At 44.4% G+C, this 23,630-nt stretch overlaps 1 protein-coding gene and 1 long non-coding RNA gene across 2 annotated transcripts in view; one reads left to right on the top strand and one right to left on the bottom strand.

Moving 5' to 3' along the window:
* LOC118230280 overlaps positions 1-23,630 on the bottom strand; it is a 143,259-nt gene that overhangs the window by 47,225 nt on the left and 72,404 nt on the right. The gene's annotated exons all lie outside the window — the stretch shown is intronic.
* mycn (MYCN proto-oncogene, bHLH transcription factor) lies at positions 9,017-13,458 on the top strand. The gene is made up of 3 exons (XM_035423146.1): positions 9,017-9,205; positions 9,768-10,464; positions 12,758-13,458. Exons 2-3 carry the CDS (start codon positions 9,789-9,791, stop codon positions 13,438-13,440), a joined length of 1,359 nt encoding a protein of 452 aa, XP_035279037.1. The 5' UTR covers positions 9,017-9,205; positions 9,768-9,788; the 3' UTR covers positions 13,441-13,458.

The raw sequence follows: 23,630 nt of genomic DNA, 5'->3' as shown, positions 1-23,630 counted from the left end.
AGAAATCCAAAAAAAAAATCATTAAGAAATAAAATCACAACATCTCAAAGTATAGATTTGCATTTTTAGTCTTATGTTTCCAAAGAGAAAACAACAATAATATTGTACATGACATTTAAAATCACTAAGGAACAGTGATCGACAGCAGCATTTTCTTACGCTGACTACACGGGGCATATATTTCTCTTCAAATGGATCACATTTGACCAAAACATTGGTGAGAAAAGCTGACGCTGATGCACGTGCACAAACATTCTCACACGTATAGCTCTGTGTTAGCATGTTTAGCGCTGCCTATGTTTACTTTCGAGCTTTGAGTGTCAAACCACATTCACTTACCATTTTCATTGCCCCCCGAATTGTACCAAAGGCCCCTTTTTTTAAAACGCGACCGTTAGGCTTGTAACTCTGTCTTCCGAAATGAAAATTTATGTGCAGGCAGAAGTAAAAGTAGTCTGCTTAAGGTTTCCTTCGGTGTCAGTCAGGGCCGGTTAGCCGAAATTCTTCCCAGGAGCGCTGACTCAAAGGCTGACAGACCAGACTGACACAAAAACGCACCATAAACCAGACAGGCAGATAAGAGTGTTGAAAGTGAGGTTACCTCACGGTTTAAGCACGTTATTTATTGCTAATTGTGATTAAGTTTTAAGACTGCACATACCTCCAGTGACACTTGACATCAAAGCAGTTTTCTCATCATCTAATCATTCAAGATGTAAGAGCTGATATTAATCTTGTCTTTTTTCGGATAAAAATGTTTGTTTGCCTTCGGACAGGGTTCCGTTTGCTCCAAGACAGCTGATCCCAGTTAAAATCAACAAGCGTCCAAACTAGATAAACTTGTTCATGTTTGAAAAAGGGGTATGCAAAGAAACCCTAGAATTCAGCGCTCTAAGATTACATGGAAAGCAAGTACTTCTCTTTATGGGAGCCAACTTGGAAATAGTTAGTTCTTTTTTTTGAGGCCAATAAATAGCTTTATGATTTGCTCCAGAAACGAATCACACTTTTCAACAAATCCCACTCTGTTCTTTCTCTGGGATTTACGACACAACTGAAGGCTCAAGAGAAATCATAAAAGCAGAATTTATGGACATTTAACTTTTTTCATGCCCTTACAGGACGAGGCCGAATGTTTGTATCAATCTCACACTCGGGCAAGTTTTTGCACTGCCTCGTCACCAAATTACACCTATACCTTTTTTTTATTGGCTAGTTTACTGTGTGGCTCATTAAACGCATAGCACCACCACCCCTATCGAGTAGCGGTGTAACCCAAACACAGGTCCCCAGGGGCGAGGTGGAATAATGGTATATATTGATTACTCAGACTGGTCATCTGCATTCTGTTGTGTCTGCTCATGGATTTTAGTGACTCCTGACTAATGCGTTTTAAACTGTGCATAAATTACACATCGGGCATACATTAGGGGCGACAGCATTGAAAGTGCTATTTTTTTAGGGTTTGGCGGAGATTATCATTGGCTGCCAATTGGGAGCTGGAAAGCAAGTGCCCCCCCCCCCCCCCCCCCCCCCCCCCCCCCGCAAACAGAACCACCCCCGCTGACCATGTGAAATGTATTAAACACGAGCTCCGTTTTGTGCGTGTGGAACACTGTCACCTGTGACAGACTGACAAGGGCGGTGGACCTGTATTGTAGGTAAACATGCAGCTTGAGCCAACATGGCGTCCGTTGCCTGTGTGTCCATGTGAGCAGGAGTGGCACCTGAACTCAGAGGACATGACAGATCTAAAGCACCTTGTCTTTAATGCTAACTGCATCACAAATGGGACCGATGCATGGAAAAGGCATGTTCACTATCATCTCGCCCACACAGTTGTTTCATTGAGCTCAACACATATTGTGTTTGATTATTCCCATCAGGTTTTACCTGGATGTTGCTTGGCTATGTCCTAGCTGGTAAGAAAACTTTCACTTTTCTACCAAATGTAGCCAGGTTTTCACCCAAACGCCTCATCAATGTTCCACCGACTGTTCACGACAGAACCGTTCACTGGGCTGGCTCTGATTATTCATTTTTGTTTTGCACTTTCTCATGATCTGCCTGCGATGAAAACAACGGTGATGACGATTGCGTTCGTGAATTATGCTGATAAGCAGCCGCATTAGTGCTGCCAAGCAATTACTTTTTGGTTATTAACTAACGCATTAGGATAATTATGGACTTTATTTATAGTTGCATAGCCTCCGTAAAACGCTTATGTCAAAAATGTTCACACATGCACTTGTTTGCAGGGACACTATGTCATTTCCTTATTACTCTTCTGGTAATGCGCATGCTCAAGTGAACATGAAGTATCACCCCACAGGGATTACACAGTCACTTTCTAAAAAGAGAGATTCATCATGCTGCAATTTGCGTCAACAGGCGCAATCCAAGATGACGCTGCACTGTGTGACACAGATGGGACAGTACTGGATATAAATGTTTTTTTTAAATGATGACCTAATCATATAACCATGATCAAAAAATATTTGAACATTTAATTTTCTTGGGTGGTGGGGCCCAACGCAAGATCTTTTCATGGGGCCCAAAATCTCCATGGTGGAGCCTCTTCATCAAGCACATGAGGACTGCTCCAGGTGCAGCTGTTGCCTGGGATGAATTGGGGCCTGCAAACTTCTGGTTGCAAGTTGAGGATCTTTTAACCACACCGCTGCTCTCTTTTCAGTATAAACTATGGCCCGCTGGGGCTGAGCGCCATATGATCGCTCTGACACACTACCTGCCTGAGCATTAGACACATTTTTTACATTTTTTAAAAGAGAACACGTAAAAATGAAAGTCAGGGCCTCAAGTTCTATCAATCTTGCAACACACACCGTTCTAACATTTGTGTAAGTACATTCAAAGTGTACGTTTTTTCCCCACTAAATGTTTGAGTTCAGGGGTCATTGAAACTGAGAAAATATGTTTTCAAAAAGAATAAACACACACACACACGCACACACACACTGAATATATTAAAGTTAATTTTTTCAACTTGTCTACGCTCACATTCTTTTCAGATTCAGCATCATCATTATCAGGGCTACAGATCTGATGTACGCACTTTTCTCTGTGGTTTGTTTACATTTACCTATTGAACTTACGCTTCCTATTTTTAACAGCTGAGCGGTAAAGCGCTTATTAAGACATCAGCACTGCTGAAGAAAGCCTGAGGTTATGTAGAGTACATCATAAACACTCAACCGCATACTAAAAGTGAGGAATTCCTCTGTGTGGATGACATGCGTGTGTCACTGGGGGGCTTAAAAGAAGTTTGGTTTAATTGCTCATTTACTGCGAGTTTGAGAGGAAAAAAAAAGAAAGAAAGAGGAAAAAGCTTGAAATGAAATTTGCCTCTGACAGAAACAAACAGAGGCCTTTTCAATCTAATTTGTTAAGGAAATATGCCACTCTGGAATCCGGTGGAACTGGCAGCTGAACTGATGAGAGTTAGGGTTAGGGTTAAGGTTAGCCCTAAGAAGCCCCAGACATCGCCAGACTGAGGTCTTCACTCCTACGGCTCTGCATAACACCCCATGTCAGAGAGACCTTGGAGCCGTCTGCCAATGGCTGTATACAACACTTCAGCACTTGTATGTAGTAATTACTCATTACATTACATATTACATTGTCCTGCAATAGACTGGCAGTCTGTCCAGGGTGTATTCCTGTCCTCTCGCCCCAATGCATGCTGGGATAGGCTACAGCACCCCTCCACCGCGACCCTGACCAGGATAAAACGGTAGAGATAATGGGTGGATGGATTACATTACATTTATTTGGCTGATGCTTTTATCCAAAGCGACGTACAATAAGTGCATCCCGAAGGTCATTGGAACAACTACAAAACACAGGTCCGATAAGGTACAATACTCATTATGCAACAGTTATTCATAGCCATGAACACAGTAAGTATAGGCTAGGTCAGATAGTAATGCTAAGTCAAACTAGGAGGCATGACGACAAGCTACAACATCAAGATAACGATGCAAGTGCAATATAAGTGCTGGATGGAAGTATGTGTAATGTGAAAGTGCTAAAGGAAAGAAGTAGTAGGGTACAAGTGATAAGTGATCCTTGATTGGGAGTGCCCTGCTGAGTAGTGATAGCTAGTCCAGGTAGAGTCTGAAATGATGCGTCTTCAGACTACGGGGGAAGACAGGAAGTGACTGAGTGGTTCGTAGAGGAACAGGAAGTCTGTTCCACCACTGGAACTACTCGTTGCAGTCCACCCCACAGAAATAAGGGCATTTCAACACACAATCAGCCGCCTCTGTTTGGGGTAATCTCACCGATAACAGACAGAGAAAACCACGCTAATGACGAAACTGACAGAGACGCAAATACGTAACAATAACAAATCGCGCTTTCGTTTTAATACTGAGCGAGTCCTGTGCTGGTGCTCTGTATATATTCATACAGTATAAATATATATTTTATTTTATTACATTAGCTGCCCGGAATTGAATCGTTTATCAATTTACGAGGACCGAGGCCAGACCGGGAGTCAATTTAAAAGAGTTTAAATTAGTATTATAATGGATCACCGATCGATTTCCGGGGTCGCACGTTCACAAATTCACAAATTGCATCGCATCGATATAATACGTGTTCTAACTCTCCTCAGGAAGTGACAGGCCACAAATCCATGGGACTGAGCGAGAAACAGTGTAGCTTGTGGTTTATAACAGCTCCGGGACAGGGGATACAGCAGTGCAGTGCAGTGCCTGTTCTGCGATTTTGGCAGCCAGAATTTTTTTTTAGCCTGCAATTCGTTTGAAAGCCGCTACATGTCTCTATAGTCAAAAAAGGTAATTAGCCGCGCTTAAGTGATTATTAATTACCAGTCATAATGAGCTTCGTGAAGAAACGGTCCAACAAATTTCCATGTCATCTGGGAGGATTACGCTAAGGCACTCTGACAATGGAAGATGCTGACATCTCAAAAGGCTTAACGTGGGCGACCTTCCGTGGGAAGACCTAGTGCAGCCTATGCAGACGGACGCCGGTTCTTTTAGCTTAATTGGTTTCAGAACCCGTTGTCTAGCCATGTCAGGACACTGAAGTCACATTTTAGGGTTGTGTTCTTCATATTCTACCGAAAAGTTTAAAAAATATATATATATTTTACTTTTATCCCAAGAGCCTGAACTGGTGCTGATGAAAACCTCAGCTCGTGCGACACTATATTTTACGTTACTGTGACGTTTCATTCACACAAACATAGACTGCAATTTATCTGGTAGATTATTATTATTTTTTTTTTCTTTACTCACTTAGTTCCTGTTGTTTCATCATAAATTACACAATTTTCTTTCAGTTTTACATAGAATTCAACAGAGATTTAAAAGCTCAATTACCATGAGTTAACCTTGACTAGAAACAGAAACCCTTTCGATCCATATTTAAATCTGCAAGTCTGATTACACATCCTCTGGGACAACAAGGAACAACCCCCCCAACCCCCCCCCCCCCCCCCCCCCCCCCCACCCCCGATGTCTGCAATATAAAGTTGATTCCATTCAAATACGTGTTGTGAAAAACATGCAATAAATGCTGTCTGTAATAAAACTGCCATTAAAGAACATGAACAGCAAATAGGAAGTGTCACAGGTCCCGTCACACCAGCTAGCAACTTTGCAATAACATTGTTATTTGGGGTTATTTATTGCCTTCCAAAGCTTTTTCACACAGAGAAAAACCAAGTGGCTGACAGGTGATTTTTGTTGATCCAATTTCATTGATACATTGTGCATTAAAATTCATACTGTTTGCCTCTTTCATTGGTTAAGTTTATTCTATTTTTTTTCTGCAATGGACTTATGAATATTTTAGCTGATCTGTTCCAGTTGCTTAACCATCCATGAATCTGCCCCCTCCAACATATTTCTGTCATAAAAAAATAACATTTATTGGAACCCAAGATAAGAACTGGATTTTTCACATTTACAATGGCTCCATAAAAATTGTAACCATACAAAATTTCCATTAAATTCACAATCACACTCACTCTAATGTGTCTTTATAAATTCTAAGCAGTGGTTACTGTATGAATTATGAGAAAATCAAGATTCACGCACATTTTCCATTTTCTCTCTGAAGTACTTTATTTATTTATTATGTTTTCGGGCTGAAATGTGAAAATTTTTATAAGTCTCTCGCTGACTTCCGTATCAGGAGGGTAAGTGTCCCCCCCCCCCCTTTCTTCTCCAAGTCTGTGTCAATACTCTCTTTGTTCTTCATTCAACTTTCTGGACTTGAAATCAATAAGCTTTCACATTTGTAGTCATTTTCTAAATATAGCACAGTTCAAGTTCTAAATATAATCGTAGTTAATATACACTTTGTCCATCTGCACTGTGTTCACATGATAAACACAAGAGAAAAGCCTCTCTGTGGTAGTGGTTCTGGCTGATAATATAATAATCTGAAGGCAACATCAGCTGACCGTGAAAGATATAGGCTTACTGTCTGTCTCAGATGGAAGATGAGGTGAAAAATGGAACTGCCATATTGGCACCTATGTAACGCATTATCGTGTATGTTTGAAAAGATGAGTCCACTCTAAAATGTGCAAAATAAAAGATCATGATGGAAATCGGGTGACAATCCCTACATTGACAGGCCATAAGTATCTGTTTTTACGCTGTTTGGCAGACCGTGTTGTCAAATAATATACCGTATATCAGGGCTGCCCAATCTTGTTCCTGGAGATCTACCGTCCTGCAGGTTTTCACTCCAACCCTAACGAAGCACACCTCATTCAACAGCTAGAGATCTACCATCCTGCAGGTTTTCACTCCAACCCTAACGAAGCACACCTCATTCAACAGCTGGAGATCTACCATCCTGCAGGTTTTCACTCCAACCCTAACGAAGCACACCTCATTCAACAGCTGGAGATCTACCATCCTGCAGGTTTTCACTCCAACCCTAACGAAGCACACCTCATTCAACAGCTGGAGATCTACCATCCTGCAGGTTTTCACTCCAACCCTAACGAAGCACACCTCATTCAACAGCTAGAGATCAACGTCCTGTAGGTTTTCACTCCAACCCTAACGAAGCACACCTCATTCAACAGCTAGAGATCTACCGTCCTGTAGGTTTTCACTCCAACCCTAACGAAGCACACTTCATTCAACAGCTAGAGATCAACGTCCTGTAGGTTTTCAATCCAACCCTAACGAAGCATACCTCATTCAACAGCTGGAGATATACCGTCCTGTAGGTTTTCACTCCAACCCTAACAAAGCACACCTCATTGAACAGCTGGAGATCTCTTTGAGCAGCAATACAGTAGAATCTGGTGAGCCAGATCTGGTTGTAATGAGGACCTACAGGACGGTAGATCTCCAGGAACAGAGTCGGGCGGCCCTGGCATACATCGAGCACTGCGCATAATCTGTCTATTTCCCAGATGTGATATGTTTAAAAATCTCTGTAGATGAATGAGAGTCATCTCCACATGGGCACATGGATGGGTGTAACCCAACCTTCCCAAATACATACTATCTTCAGTCACCCAAGCCCCTCAGAGAGAATGCCAGCCTCCTTCTTTTAGTGTGTAAAATCGCCGCCTTTAACTGATACGTTTCTCCCCGCGGAGTGTTTTGTAGCTCGTTGTGGAGGCTAAGCGTTATTATCTTTCTTAGCGCCACCACATCAGAAAACTGCTTCCACAGTTCTTAGCCGCCAAAGGGCATGATCACTTGCTACCGACGGACTGTTCGCGCTTTCCCCCGTTTTACTCTCTGCGGGGCTTACCGGGACCCCCCCTGCCCACCCTCCCCACCCATTTTCCTTCCCCGTGCCCCCCCCCCCCTTTCCTGATCCCTGTACCCCCGATTTCCCCGACCTCACACTTATGAAACCCAAACTTCCATCCTGTTGCAGGTCACTGAAAATAAGAATGGTCTGTACATTCATTCAAAGCCACATCCAATATTCTGTCATTGAGTCTCATATGTTTTATCCTTTTCTTTAGTTCACATCACTCAATAAGGTTTGCACTTCACAATAGCATTTGTAGTCAAGCATTGTTTTAATCATGAGCTGTTTAATGTAGCATTTAATTGGTTCTATGTTACATGTTTTTTAATGAACCAGAACGCTCACAATAGTAACCAAATAACAACAATTCCCAGTGATAGTTGAATAAAATGTCGTAAACATTTAAAGATACTCAGTCTTGATTTCAAGCTGTAAATGCACACATGCATGCGTAGATGCACACAAAAAAACATGTTAAATGGTATATACTGAAGGTCTCCAGATGTGCGTGTTCCGTGGCAATAAATTATGCTCTGTAATGGTTATTTCTGCTCTCCCTATTCTGCGTGCTCCAACGCAATCAACTGTGTAAACAGTTTGGGATGGGGACAATTAGTGTTAATAAGTCAGTATAGTACCACTTACAAGATGGAAAGCTCGATAACATAAGAAATATATCAATAATTAATGAACAGCCCGCGAAGATTCAGACAACAGAATCTACGATAACAACCAAAGAAATAAATAGCCGCATATTTTCACGTTGAAATTGCAAGTACAGCGCCTTGTCCACAAGAGGACGCTAAATTCAAACCACTTATCACACAAAGCGTTTGCCTTCAGATAGAGCGATTATTTGAATTGCAGATAGCATTATTGTGTTCCTCGATTAAATCGTTTGCGAGGGCATATAAGACACCAAGGCCATTCTAGAATGTAGAATAAATATGTAAATAAACGGTGGTTTCAACGGTGCACGAAGGCTTCCGAAATACAAATGGGCTAATGCATGTAGAATTCAGACTATTTGTTGTTCAATATTCCTTCAAGCATATACAGTGTCGCATTTCATTTGTGAAAATGTGAAGTTAAATATATACCTTTAAAACAAACAAAACAGAGACGCATATAAAAGAGCGAGCGCGCGCGTCTATTCATTCCCTTTCCTCAGTCAAACTCACGCGCTGATGGCCAGCGGTACCAATGCGAGACCCCTCCTAGACCACACCTCCTCAGTGGGTGGAGATTCTTTCTCCCCGGGCGTGCTCGGATTTTACTGAGTAATATTCAGATGCACCAGACTTTCCCTGACAGTGCTCTGTCTGCGATCAGAGTGGTGGTAGATGAATAGCTCAAGTAAAGAGTCTACTGACTGCCGTAATAACCAGACGACACACTGCAGACATACGGTCGTTGCAAGGTAAGTCGATTTCATATCAAAGTGGACCGTTAAGTAGCCTACAACGTATTGGACTGTGGAGACTTGCATTTCATTTATTCTTCAAAGATGTTCGACACGATTGTTTTTGTTAAAAGTAAACGCAATCACGGCAACTGCATGATATGAAACTGACATAGGCTACAGCGATGCGAGTTACCTACATTTGTTTAGTTGGCAATGTTGCACCAAACTGTACACAGTTCTTGGCTGAGAGAAACACATGCGACGCATTCAAGAAATAGGGGGCTTGATTGAGATTTGTTTCGATACACACTGAATGTTAGAATTTGTTTGATGCTTAATTTCAAACCGACTCCAAGTCTATTGTAGAATCATCGTTTTATGTCTAATAAAATGCTAGTACGACATTGTGTCCTCTCATCACCGGTGTGACCACCTTCATTATCCCCATCATCGCGATGATGTTAGTATTGTTCAGTGCAATATAGGAAATAACTCAACCATAAACTGCATTTATTAACATAATGTTAACTGTTGGTGACAATGCCCTAAAATCTGACAATTTTGTCCGTGCGTCCAGGGCGTCTTTCCGAGGAAGAGAATGCCAGCGGTCATAGGTAAAAATTCCGATTTGGAGTTTGACTCCTTACAACCTTGCTTTTATCCGGACGAAGATGATTTCTACTTCTGCGGTCCCGATTCCGCACCACCGGGGGAGGACATCTGGAAGAAATTCGAGCTGCTGCCCACGCCCCCTCTCTCCCCGAGCAGAGCAGGTCTCCCGGGGGAGCTGGCTTCGGCATCCGGTGACTCCGGTTCGATGGGGTTTGGATTAACAAACCCACTGGACTGGGCTTCGGAACTGCTTTTGCTTCCAGAAGACGACATTTGGGGAGCGTCGGACGCGGACCTTTTCGGGTCAGCCTTGGAAAGTAACCTGAATTCTATAATTATCCAGGACTGCATGTGGAGTGGATTTTCGGCCAGGGAAAAGCTCGAGCGAGTGGTGAACGAGAAACTCGGCAAAGCGGTTTCAACGGCTGCCAGCTGTGGAGTGAGTCCCAACAAAGAGAGCAAGGCGACGGAGTTGAACAGTTCCGTTTCGGAGTGCGTGGACCCTGCTGTAGTTTTCCCCTTTCCCGTCAACAAGACCAGCAGCAATTGCATCACCACCAGCAGCAGCAGCAGCTGTAACAGCAGTAGCAGCAGAAGTCCACCTGGGACAGTTCCCTCATCTGCTCCCAACAGCTATGCCGACGACACCCCAAGTGATTCTGGTAAGCAGATCGGATGCCTTGTGTGACCATGATGTTGTTCGAAAGTTTCGTTTCTTTTCAAGGACTTATATTATGCTACCAAGGTCGGTGCACTGCAATGGTGCACTCACTTAAAAAAAAAATGCACTGCATTACTCTATTGGTAATTCATAATTTATATATGGAACATGCATCTAAATGTATCTTGCTAAACTTGCAATTATCAAGCATAATATATATTTTGTTATGAAGTAACAATAACAGCAGCTTTTGTAGAAGTGAGCTCAGCAATAGAAGCACATTTTTTGTATACCCTACAGATCCTGCGTGGGATTACCTTGGGCATTCACATTCCAGTCAATCAATCAGCCAGTCAAATAAACTACTGCGTTAATCTGCAGTACTGTTGGTACACAGTGTTCACAAGATTACAGTAATAGGCATGTATCTTCATCCAGCAGATGGCGGTAAAAATGAGATTAAAAAAAAAAAACTTGTGGTGTTAAAAGGGAACTAATACCCAGATGGCATCAGCACAAAATTAGCTCAGGTTATACTCAATGGAACATCAAATGGTCAAGGTGAACCTGGCAAGACCACCTTCAGAGGGAGCAGCCAACAGGATGTGTTATTCTACATTTACCCTTGACGACTTTGTTGCTAACCATAGACCATGTGTGGCACCTTTGATGACCACGTTTCTCTTGTTTTTCTATGATAATGACTGGTTTTCAGGTTTTTAAACACGTATGACTGCTTTGATAACAGGGGTTACCATAATTTTAGCTTTTTTTGCGGTGCATCCTTTGTCGAGCTTCTCATTTTAACTTACCCTGATTTACAAAGTTGAGACGTCTGTTAAGACTGATTATGGGATTTGAGGTACTTTTTGTTGAGAATTATTGTTCCTACAGCATGCACATAAATTATTTATTTTTTTGTTACGTGGGTATTTGTTAAATGTGTGTGTGTGTGTGTGTGTAATCAGAAATTTAAATACTTAAATATTCGTATCCTTATCCTGCATATGCAATTGGAGAATTATAATGTACGTTCATTGAAGTGAATTGCTTGAGCGGGCAAATGGCTCCGGCGTACAGTCTTTGTGTGGCGGATTTGCTCAGAATGTGGTCCGAGAAAACCCGTAAAAGGAGCCACAACTTGGCAAGGGGCTCTCGAGCCTACCAGACACCCCAGCCAGCGTTGAAAACGGGCTCTGTCTCTTTAAAGTCTGACAGCTTTGAACAAGAGCTGCCTGCCAACAGCTGTCTTTTTGGCACGGCTCCAAAACGTTGGCTTAAGCAGAGGCACCAACTGCAGCTACTCTCCGTTCTAGATAGAATAATTCAGGCAATTACGGGGCTTTCCGGTGCTTTTGGCTTGTTCCTTCCTAGTGGATCTTTTTTTTTATTTTTTTTAAAGGAAACACGCCTCGGATTGCGGTTAGTGGCGGAAAGTGGGAGTGCCCTTTGTTAGAATTCCTCCCTCGGAGTTCGGTGGGCCGTCTCCATGCGGTGTTTACAAACACGCTCGTCTTAGCCAGGCGCACAGACGGTTTCCTGTAGGCTGTATTTGAAGTGTTCCGCCCTAATCTGCAAAACGCCAAACCGCCCAGGAGGAGCTTAGCGGTTTAAGATACGCTCGATCGGGAAAGCAAACTTTTACGGCTCTATTCTCTGTCAGGCTGAAGACGCACAAAGGAAGCTCTGCTCTAAATCATATTTAAAGGCGGTGTTTGTTGTTATAATGCCTCGCCAGGCAAAGTATATGCCTCGCCAGGCAAAGTACTGGAGCAAAGTACAGCAAAGCATTTCCGTTTCTTCAACAAAACCAAGGGAAACTTTAATTAAATTGTAACTTATTTTTTTCTTTTTTTTGTGCACAAATCCAATTGAAATTAGACTCAATAAAAATTATTCAATGATAGATTGATTTCTGTGGTGCTTTCAAAGATCTTGAAGAGCTTCCTCAAATGTGAACAAAAGAAATGTAGTAAATAAAGAAGTTTTATCCATTAAAGCTGTAGAGAAGGACACAGAGAGTGACAATCATGAGTCATGGTAAATAACCTCATGTAGTCTACTAGTCTTACCAAATAGTCACACAGCATCAGATATGATACATGATGGGCAGGTCATCTGACTTTGACAGTCGATCGTCTGGGTAATCGCACTGAGGAATCTTTACTCCCACACATTTGTTCCATCACTGCATAACTCACATACATTGCAGACATTTTAGGGATGCTCCTGTGGGTGTGTCAGAATGTCGAAACCACTTTACTTATTTTATTTATTTATTTATTTTCTTCTAGACGATGAGGACGACGACGAAGAGGACGACGAAGATGATGAGGAAGAGGAGGAGGAGGAGGACGAAGAGGAGATCGACGTGGTGACGGTGGAGAAGAGGCGGTGCACGGCCGGCAAGCCCGTGCCCGCCATCGGCAGGGCGAAGGCCAGCAGCGCCGCCGCGGGCGTCAGCAGCAAGCCCCAGGAGGTCATCCTCAAACGCTGCGCGCCCATCCACCAGCAGCACAACTACGCCGCCCCGTCCCCCTACATGGCGGAGGAGGCCTCCCCGGCGCCCCCCAAAAAGGTCAGGAACGAGGCCCGCCCGGGTCCCGCCAAGGCCGCCTCCTCCTCTTCCTCCTCCTCCTCAGCCCCCGCCGCCGCCGCCGCCGCGCCCCCCCAGCGGTTGAAAAAGAGCGAGAGCCCCCGCGGCTCGGACTCTGAGGACAGCGAGCGGCGGCGGAACCACAACATCCTGGAGCGGCAGCGACGCAACGACCTGCGCTCCAGCTTCCTGACGCTGCGCGACCACGTGCCCGAGCTGGCCCGCAACGACAAGGCCGCCAAGGTGGTCATCCTGAAGAAGGCGGCCGAGTACGTGCACTCGCTGGAGGCAGACGAGCGCCGGCTCCAGCTGGAGAAGGACAGGCTCCAGGCCCGGCGGCTGCAGCTGATCAAGCGCCTGGAGCAGACGAGGACTCGCTAGGCCAGGCCACGCCCCAACTCCCCCGCCCTCCCCCCCCCCCACCCTTTACCCCCCTACCCCCAAACCCCCCCTACCCCCCTATCAGGACTCTCTCACTGCCACTTTTGCACATTTTTTGACGTTACGAATGTTGGGTTTGCTTTTCAATCCAGTCGCAATTCGAAAGGCGGAGGACGCTACTCTCTCTCTTTCCCCCCCCCCACCCCCCAACCCCGACCCCCCAGCCCCCCCTCCTGCCCCCCCCCCAGTCTGAATTCAGGTTTCACGGCAACGCCGGCCACGCAATACCGCTTCGCTTTGACACCTGGGAACTTGAGGCAGGCGGGGTTCAGTCGAAACTGCAATTAGTTTTTTTTATGCCATAATTTTGTTCCAGTGACGCGGAATCGAAGCGAATCGTACCTTTTTTTGTTTTCTCGATCATTGCACAAAATATTTCACTTAACCAGCAATCAGCAAAAACGCAGGACATTGAACCAAGTGCCAGCAGAGCAGTGACACTTTCCTTAAACCGAGTCTGAGGACGAGGCGCGTTGCAGTTAGATTGAACCTGTGCCGCGGCCTGCATTGAACTGGCCAGTACAGGAGTGTCAGTAGACCTTCATTTTTTGCCTTCACAAATTCACAATGAAAGCAAGAGGACGAAAGGACGCCATGTTGTGGCCACATGCATTGTGCTTATACACTCATCTCACTGGTGCTGAAAGAGAAAAAAAACAGATGTACTTAAGTGCACCTTTGCAGACTGCTCATCCTACGCTTTTTGTAAATACCATTTACACAACCATGCCTTTTTTTGTACACATATGTCTGGTTTTTATGTCAAAGCTGCCAATACTAGACTGGAAGTTTATATACCTTAAAAGTACTGTAATACCTCAATGTTTGAGGATCATATGACTTTGTAATATAACATACTGTTTTTTCCCCCTCTGCTATGTACTTTACTAATTCTTACACACCTCTATACTTTAGTGTGATGCTGATACATACTAAATTTGATACTTATATTTTCGTATGAAAATGCGTTCTGAGTAGATATTACTTTATCCCTTTGTTTTTTTCTCTAAAAACTTCATTTGTACAGAAATTCACTCTATAAACATTTATCCTTGCTTTTTCTTCTTTCTGTTTATATATTTGTTACTGTTGGGTGCATAGAGCTGGGTAAAAAGGACGTTTTTTCCTTTTCTTTTTTAAAAATGTACATTTAGTGCTGCGACTTATAGCACTTTGAAATACCTCATTTTAAAAATAAATAGATTAAAAGAAACGTGAGTTGTGCAGGTCTTAATCCTCCCCTTAAATTAAGACTCCCGACCCCACACAGCCAACTGAAATCACACTGACAACTTGCTGACGTCGCCACTGTGTGAGCTGCGGTCCGCAGCCGTGTAACGGGACTACCTGAAGGTCTTTTGTGTATTTTCAAGGACAAAAAAATATATGTAGTAGCCCCAATTGGCCTTATATGGTTTCTGTTTTTGAAAAAATTCCACATTACTTGAACCCTGAAAAAAATTTTTAAAAAAACATTCGACGCATTCAGGTTCAACGCGCATAGGTCTGACTTGTGCAGCAGTTTACCTTGGTTGACAGGATCAGGTTTGACAATGCTGACGCGCCTTCTCTCCGGCGTGCAGGAATGTAAAACAGCGATAGCAGCGAGGACAACCGCGGGATGGAATTCACTCAACCTTGAGCTCGCTAGACGCCTACATTAGGCCCCGCCAAATATCCCTCGGGGATTTTTTTTTGGTAGGCATGCAGTTAACCAGCCGTGTACAGTAGCTATTGTTTTGTCTCTTCAGTTCCACTACGAAGCACAGGAGTTCCACGTACGGCGAGGCTGGGACGCACTGCAATCGGGACATGCACGGCATTCTGCGAGAGGTTTGGGGTCTTCTGTGTATGGAAACGACGTCGGTCAGAGCTACTGTTCCGCCGTTTCCACTTGTTCTAGCAAAAAAATGCCATACAGCACAAAACGTAAAGATGTTATGAGCTTTATACTGAAATAGCGCAGAGCTGAACGTGGCCCACTTTTTTAATTGCTATGCAGCCGCCCGCCCCCACAGAACATCTATCTAGTAATTGTTTGATCTCTGCGCAGTTTAAAGAGCATGCTCAATTTATAGCGAACAGCACAGCTCCAGTTAGCATTTCCCTGGGCTCTTTGTTAATCTAAACGGAAAACGGTGTAGTTCAGACTTCAGAGTCACGAAAAGTCAGTAGGCTAGACCACATTTTCCAAGGGGGTACCAATGCCAGAGGTCTACAATGGTAATAAAGAAATGTCCGTGTAGGGAGTTCCAGTCATCCAATCATTGCTGACAAGTGGAAATAACGGAATAACCAAAGGATTACAGCTGCAACCATGCGCAAATATCGTTGCGACAAAGGACACGAAACGTTATTACCTGCAGGTCAGTCACGCATCTAAACTGGTTCGGGTTGGCAGCATCTGAATAATTACATAATCGCGGCAGAGAAGCCGTTGTACTGTCAGAACCTATAATGTTAAATTCACCTCATGAAACTAGTCATTTATTAGGCTATTATATTTTCTACGGTCCTCTCCTCGTGAATGAACGTTATCGGAGTATGCTACAGTAACCCATTGATTTAGCATTGTTTTAATGACCTATTTTACGCTCGTTTCTAGTTTTTCTCCTTCAGTTTAGTTCGTCACGTCTTGTTTTCCTACGAGCTCAGGGCAGCTGTCACCTCTTATAAAGCTCATTGTTGGCCTGAGTCACAGAGAAAATGTAGCCTAGGCTAACCATTCCCTCGGTTCTAGCGTTTTGCTGCGTCTGACTTTTTTGAGTCGTGTGATAATGTAGTAAAAGTAATTTACCTTGACATCGCATTAGTAGAACGCGTGAAGGCGATAACGTATCATTACTGGATTTTGCTTTCCCAGTAAAAGCGCTAAAAACGCGTCCATGATCTATAAATTATTGGTTTGCGCAGAGCTGCCTTTTGGCAAACAAAAATGTCCCTTTCCTGTTCTCGTGTGTTTATTGATTTATTTATTCCAACGCAAACGTATCGCACAAAGCACACTAAAAGGCATTATTGTGTCTATTAGTCAAATTCAGTGTTTAGATCCACCCCCCCCCCCCCCCCCCCCCCCCCCCCCCCCCCCTCCCAAAGCAGATATAAAAAGCTTACACACTCCTCGCTACCCTCGCATTGTTCGGGGGTTGCCATGGAAACTGGCGCAGCTGCGGAGCAGCAGACTTTGGCTGCCGTGCGCGAGGCGAGTCGGTCTGCTTTTTTGTGTCGCGCCCACGTGACCCGCCAGCTAATCGCACTCCAGCGGACGGCGATATCGCGCCAGGACCCCATACTAGATAATGTTTACCAACATCGGCCACATGGCCCCCTTTTTTCCGCAGGGCGGCCCAAAATATGTCAACCTCGGGTGATTTGTCAGGCCCTGGGCCAGCCCCTCTGGACACGGATGAAAAATCTGTCACCAGTGACTGTGAGGCGGGAGCCAGGCTGGGGACCGCCGAGAGAGAGAGAGAGAGAGAGAGAGAGAGAGAGAGACTCGAGCGGCACCTCAAGCCCGACCGCTTCACTCTCCTCATCCACATTAAACGGTCGTCTGTTTCGCTGACCGAATCACTAATAAATTGCCCCTCTCTCGCACGTTGTCTGCGCATTAGGAGCAGACAAAGGAGCAGAACTGCTCATATCTACCAGCACCGAAGTGGGAACAAGGCAGAAATGTATAATTCTATTCTTACTTTCGCCTCACTTCTGAAGTTCAAAATTTAAAATATTCATAATGGACAAGGGCAACGTGACTCCACTCAGACGTCGCTCAGAGTTTCTATTGTTTCTCTCTCGCAAGCATGGAGTGCTGTATTTAAATCCATTCTGGTGTGGGCCCTCTCCATGGCAGACTTCAATCAAGTCCTCTGGCGCTTGTGTTTGTTTTTTTTTTTTTGGGGGGGGGGGGGGGGGCAGGGGGGGTAAGTGACTGTCAGGGCTGCCACCGTGGGTGGCTCTCGCAGCCGAAACAGCCGTGGGAGAGGCACGGTGCCATCTGCCGTGTGGCCCCAGCCTTGCCACCCTAATGGTTACGGAAAGCATTAGCTGCAACCCGATAGCGGGGGCGGGGGCGCGCGGGGGGGGGGGGGGGGGGGGGTGTGGGGCTTCCCTGGGACGAACCCGGGACGAGTCGCCCTGTTACTCCTGGATGTCTGGGACGGGAGCGGCTACCAATTACGTAATGGTGACCTCTCTGTCTCCCACGGAAGGAAGTTCACCTTCCAATGCCCTCCTTCACCCCCCCGCCTCGCCCCCAAACTTCTGTTTCCCCCTTGTCAGCCGAGTGTTGGGAATAATGAGATTATTCGTTCATCCGTCCAGGTATGTTCTGACCAGAGAGACCCAATGCGGTACGGCAGCCGCACACTCCCCCTCTCTCCCCAACACGCACGTTTCCACTCAGGCAAAACCGAGAGGACCGCTTCTGTAGGTGGTCACGGAGGCAAGGCTGGAGTATCTTATCTATATCGCACAATCTCTTATCTGCTAAGGCCAGCCATTATCAGTGGGCGTGAAAACGCACAGCTTACTAGATGATTCGGTTCAAGTACGGCTAAACGGTTTTATCATTTATTTTCAAAATAAATAAAAAAGTTTTTTTTTCCCTAAACATGTATTTTGGTGTTCAGAACTAGGTGCCTTGTCTCGTCTCCTAGGAATCACTGACCCTCAGTAAAGGCGGACGGCAGTTTGACTTTGAGACCCGATGTAAAAGACAGCGAACATTTGTACAATCCCTCAAATCAAAAGTGACAAGAAAACGAAGAAAATGAAAAGAAAAAAAAGAAAAAGATTTTACGGTCTTAAATATTGACAGATGTCCAGATACGTGGCGGTACAGATTTAGCTGTGGAACCGCGTATATTTATCCTGGTTTACATACACTGGACAGGACCTGGCAGGTTAAGTACAGTGGCATCGTCTGTCTGTTCTATTTTAGCGATGGCATGCCAGTTGGTGGAAGCTGACGCATTTGACCCCTGGAGTAAACCGCCTCCACGTCCACTGTAAATCCCCCTAACACTCCTAAGTGCGCCCCCCCCCGCCCCTCGCCCCCCCCAACCCACCCCCTACGCACTTGACATTGAAGTTCAGCCATCTTGCATTAAACAAACATATGGCCAAAGCTTTACCTTAATTAATACATATTATCCCCCTGCCTGGCCCTTGCCATTATGCATGCATGCAGTAATAGGCTTAGAGGAGGACCGCCTCAAATCAAATCCACTGGCTAACCCGCACCGGACCGGGGCGATAATTCATTCGGAATTAACCCACGAGGAGCAGACACTGCCAGCTACAGATCCAGGGGAGATGCGCTCGGAGAGAGAGAGAGAGAGAGAAACGTTTTCACTACAACAACAGAAAAGGCAGCCATGACCAAGTTTAGCATAACAAAGCAGAAACCCAACAAAGGTTTCTATGTCCTGGAGGGCAAATCACTGTATGAGATATTCCTCACTTGTACTGTACTGGGGGGGGGGGGGGAGGGGAGGTAGTAATCATAAGGGCTGGAAGGAAATATTGTCATTGTGAAGCTCAAAGCATTCGGACTGGACAGGGTTGGACCGGTCCTGTGGAAGATCACATACACTCTTTATGTCTGGAATTCAAACAGCATGACAGAAAAGAAACTTCAATGTAAAATAAAAAAGACCCTGCAAGATGTCTTTATTTAGTTTGTAACCAGTGCTGTGAACTGGGCTGGAAAGAGCTATGCGTTCTGTTATGTCAGAGTGCTGGTCGGTGTTTCAAATGCATTTCATGTCATCACGGCCTTGTCTGACCTATAGCACATTTTTATTTTTATTTTAGACATTTAGCAGATGCTCAGTCTCCTACAACGTACATTGTTTTTTTTCCTATACATACAATCCATTTACACAGATGGATATTTATTGAATCAATTCAGGTTAAATACCTCGCTCAAGGGAACACCGGCAATGCCCCACCCGGGAATTGAACTGCAACCCTGGAGCACATGTTACCTGACATGCCCAGCTTACAGCGGCTAGCCACAAAAAATATTAACATTAGCCGGCGTTTCACACCCATTTATACTTAAAATGTTAAGTAATCGGGTGGCAATTGTGTTAACTTTTTCAGAAAAACTGGGTTGGACTCACATTTATACATCAGCAGGAAGAGCTGTCACCAGTGCCATCGGTGACAGCTGATGGCAACGGTGACGGCTCACCGAGTTCACCAAGACAAGTAAGGTCTTGGCGAACAAACCATTTTCCCAGTCATTCCGAAAACAACACGCAAAAACGGATGCAGTTAAAATGTTCTATATTTTTTGGGTTGTAAAGTGAATTGTTGTTTTTTGTAATTTTCCGAAGTTAGTACAGTAAGTACCACTGCCGTTATGTGCTCTTGTATTCTGATGCATTTAAAAATTTTACTCAACACTGATGCCCCACCAGTCAGCGTCAGTGTTGAGAAAGCGATACTCGTCTGAAAAAGGCACAGTTAACTGAATCTGCGGTTGTTTTAAGTTAAAATGCAAGTAAAACCAAATTGTTTTGAGGCGCACAGCAAAGGCCATTTATTCATTATGCATTTTCCAATCTCGCTCGCAGGCTCATCCAGTGTGTGTTATGTTACACACGTTCAGCGCAAATAAGACTTGTTTTCTGTTTCGCGCGTTTACACTAGGGGGGGAAAAAAACAAGATCATAAGGGAAGAAACAAGATGATAAAAAAACAGCACAGCATGTCCTTTGTGTGCACCTCCAGTGGCCATTTTTCTATGTAATATAAATCCCTGGGACACGAACACGGACGATAAAAAACATTAAATAAACAGCGTACCAGTTATAGGTGGGCTCTGTTTGCCAGGGTTTTTTTTTCTGTTGCTATTGATGCCAGGGTCCACCATCTGCTGTGGTTTTCTCACAGGTGTGAGGGACTATCCACTCCGCACAAAGTGTAATAACGCAGCACAAAGAGCCAATGTGCTACAATAATTGCTCGACACATAAAGAGGAAAGGGGCCAGAACATTCGATCAAAGTTTAGCAAGTCCGCCCGGATTTGCATACAGATGGAACGGTCGGGTCAGCCCACTGTGAGCTGCTTCACTGGCTGAGCTCAGGGACCTCCAAACAGCCTCTTTTTTTAAACAGAGACTTAGGCAGACACACACACAGACACACACACACACACACACACGCACACACACAGACACACACACACACACACACACACACACACACACACAGATACACACACACACACACACACACACACAGACACACACACACACACACACACTGAACACACACATGCACACACACACACATTCACGCACACACACACACACACACACACACACACACACACACACATAGAACACACACAGACACACACACACACATGAAACACACACACACACACACACACATTCACACACACACATGCACACATGAAACACACACACACTGAACACACATGCACACATACACACACACACACACACACATGAAACACACACACACAGACACACACACACACACATGAAACACACACACACACACACATTCACGCACACACACACACACATGCACACACACACACACACACACACACACACATGCACACACACACACACATTCACGCACACACACAGACACACACACACATGAAACACACACACACACACACATTCACGCACACACACACACACATGCACACACACACACACAAAGAACACACAAAGACACACACACCGAACACACACACACAAACGCTGAACACATACACACACACGAGGACACATACACACACGCTGAACACACATACGCACAAACACACATGCTGAACACACACACACACATACATCAAACACACACACTCACACACTTACACACACACACACACTGAACACACATACATAAACACACACACACATACACACACACATCAAAAACACACCATATACACACACGTGCGCGCACACACCACGCACACGCACACAGACACACATACATTTGCTCACGCTCCCCACAAATGACTCCACCCCCCACACACAAAAAACACTCACGCCCACACACAATACATACTTGTTCATTGTGAACGAGCCAACACCCCCCCCCACCCCACCCCACCCCACACACATGCCCCCAAACACGTGTTCACAATGCATACCTACTCTCCGTGAACCAAAGCATCTCAAGCACAAACACACACACACCCAAGACCAAATGCTTACATGCACTTCACACAAACATGCATGTGCGCACACACACACACACCTTTCACTAGGACACTGAGGAGACTCTCTGAATAGTCTTTTCAAGTGCATGTCCTTGGGAAGAGAGAGGGAAAAAGAGACAGTGCGAGAGAGGAGTGCGACAGAGAGAGTGAGCGAGACAGAGGTGAGAGAACGGAGAGAAGGAAGGGAGAAAAAGAGGGATATATATACGTTCTTTTTTTAAATGAAAGCAGGGGTGTAAGGGGGTCAGGGAGCTGGGACAGCGTCCAGGAAGAGTGTGCATGGGGAAAGTGTGTCCGGTCGGCAGAGAGGCACTGAAGACTGAAGTTTTGCATGAAGATGCACACGACAGTAGCTGGCAGCATCCATAATCCATTCCAAGGCCGTGGAAAATTGCAGTAATCCCCAAAAGTATTCATCTAATAAGAATAGATTCAAAATTCAATTTAGCGCTGTAATTGGTTTTAATAGGGTGTCCCTCCAAAGGTTGCCAAAACCATTTTGCGAGTTAATGTGACTAGTATTTCTAATGACATGTAACCCATTAAAACAAAACATTACGCGCATTCATTCAGCCAAATTCACCCTCTTCGGATCCACAGTCAATAAGACGGACTTTGTTTCAGTCTCTTCTATGGCTAAATTCTACTTCTTCACCAGGACAGGTTTCCTGCTAAATCCTTTGAGGTGTGAGATCACAAATATGTGATTAGAAGTTTCTTAACTGAGCATTCTAACACTGATGTCACAATCACTACTAGTAATTGAAAACAATTGAGTTTTAGAAGACTGACTGAAAAAAGAAGTAAATTAAACATTCCAAAAACCTACTCTTCAAAGGGATAAAAGTCCCATTATCATTTCTTTAATGAATTTTCAGCATAAAATAATAAGGCGTGGTAAGCCGGTCCACTATAGCATAGTTGTCATATTGCTGTGCCAACTCAACAAAATATGCATCGATAAGCAATAAACACGACATGAATAGCATGGATACAAAAAACAACAACAACAGCAACAATAACAGCAGCAACAAAAGCAACAGTAATATAATACATTTTTAAAAATATTGTCACTCAATTCACACCGCCAAAATGACCACACCTCAGTGTGAGGAACAAGACATTTGGTGGGAAAAACACCAGGAACTATGATTGGCTGCGGGTCTACTAGCGAGCAGCTCTTATAAGGTGGAAAGGGAAACAATATTTTACTTTTTTATGTGAAACTTGACCTTTAATCGGCACCAGAGCCAAACATTAATACTGCCTCTATTAACCTGGAAAAAAAACCTGGTGCAGAGACGGAATGACCTGTAGCGATATGCATTAAAGAATAATGAATACGTTCTACCCTAGCCTACTGAACATAATCTTACTGTGTAAGAGCCCCAATAAAGGGGTTCACATCTCTGCTAAGTCTTTGAAAATGGGCTCCAGATGCTCCAAGTGTTAAGGCCATAATTCAAAATGTCCGACATTAAATATTATTGCAGTCCCCCCCTCCCCCCCCCACATAGAAACCGGTTCCGTTCCCTGGACCGCTACGTTTCAATAAGAAACTAATGAGCGACCGGACCCCAGGTACAAAACAAATGCATCACTGTCACGTTGGTGCAGGATTTCTTTTAGGGCTACCGTGTACATACATTTAAGGAGAGATTCATGGCCCACTTCTCTTGGAGCGGGGAAAAAAAAAAAAAAAAGGTTTTCCGCTCTGTAATAAACATTTACTGTTAGCTAAACTTTTCACCTTTTGTACTGAAATAAGTCATTGAATATTACCAAACGGTGGGTCTTTCAGGAAAAGTTGAGAGGAAAGTGATAAAACAGAACACTGCAAATTCCACTTAAAAAAAAAACAAAAAAAAACCAAACAGGAAATTCAGAGGTGGAGTGTTGAACAAGGAGGAA

The sequence above is a fragment of the Anguilla anguilla genome, chromosome 6 (genome assembly GCF_013347855.1).
Source record: "Anguilla anguilla isolate fAngAng1 chromosome 6, fAngAng1.pri, whole genome shotgun sequence".
Classification (NCBI taxonomy): Eukaryota; Metazoa; Chordata; class Actinopteri; order Anguilliformes; family Anguillidae; genus Anguilla; species Anguilla anguilla.
Note: the sequence above shows the minus strand (reverse complement) of the source record. Positions and strands in the feature narration are given on the sequence as shown.

Excerpts from the sequence above, each read along its gene's own strand:
- mycn (XM_035423146.1), top strand. The coding sequence starts at position 9,789 with ATGCCAGCGGTCATAGGTAAAAATTCCGATTTGGAGTTTGACTCCTTA. Across the intron at positions 10,465-12,757 it reads CGACACCCCAAGTGATTCTG|ACGATGAGGACGACGACGAA; the intron begins GTAAGCAGATCG and ends ATTTTCTTCTAG.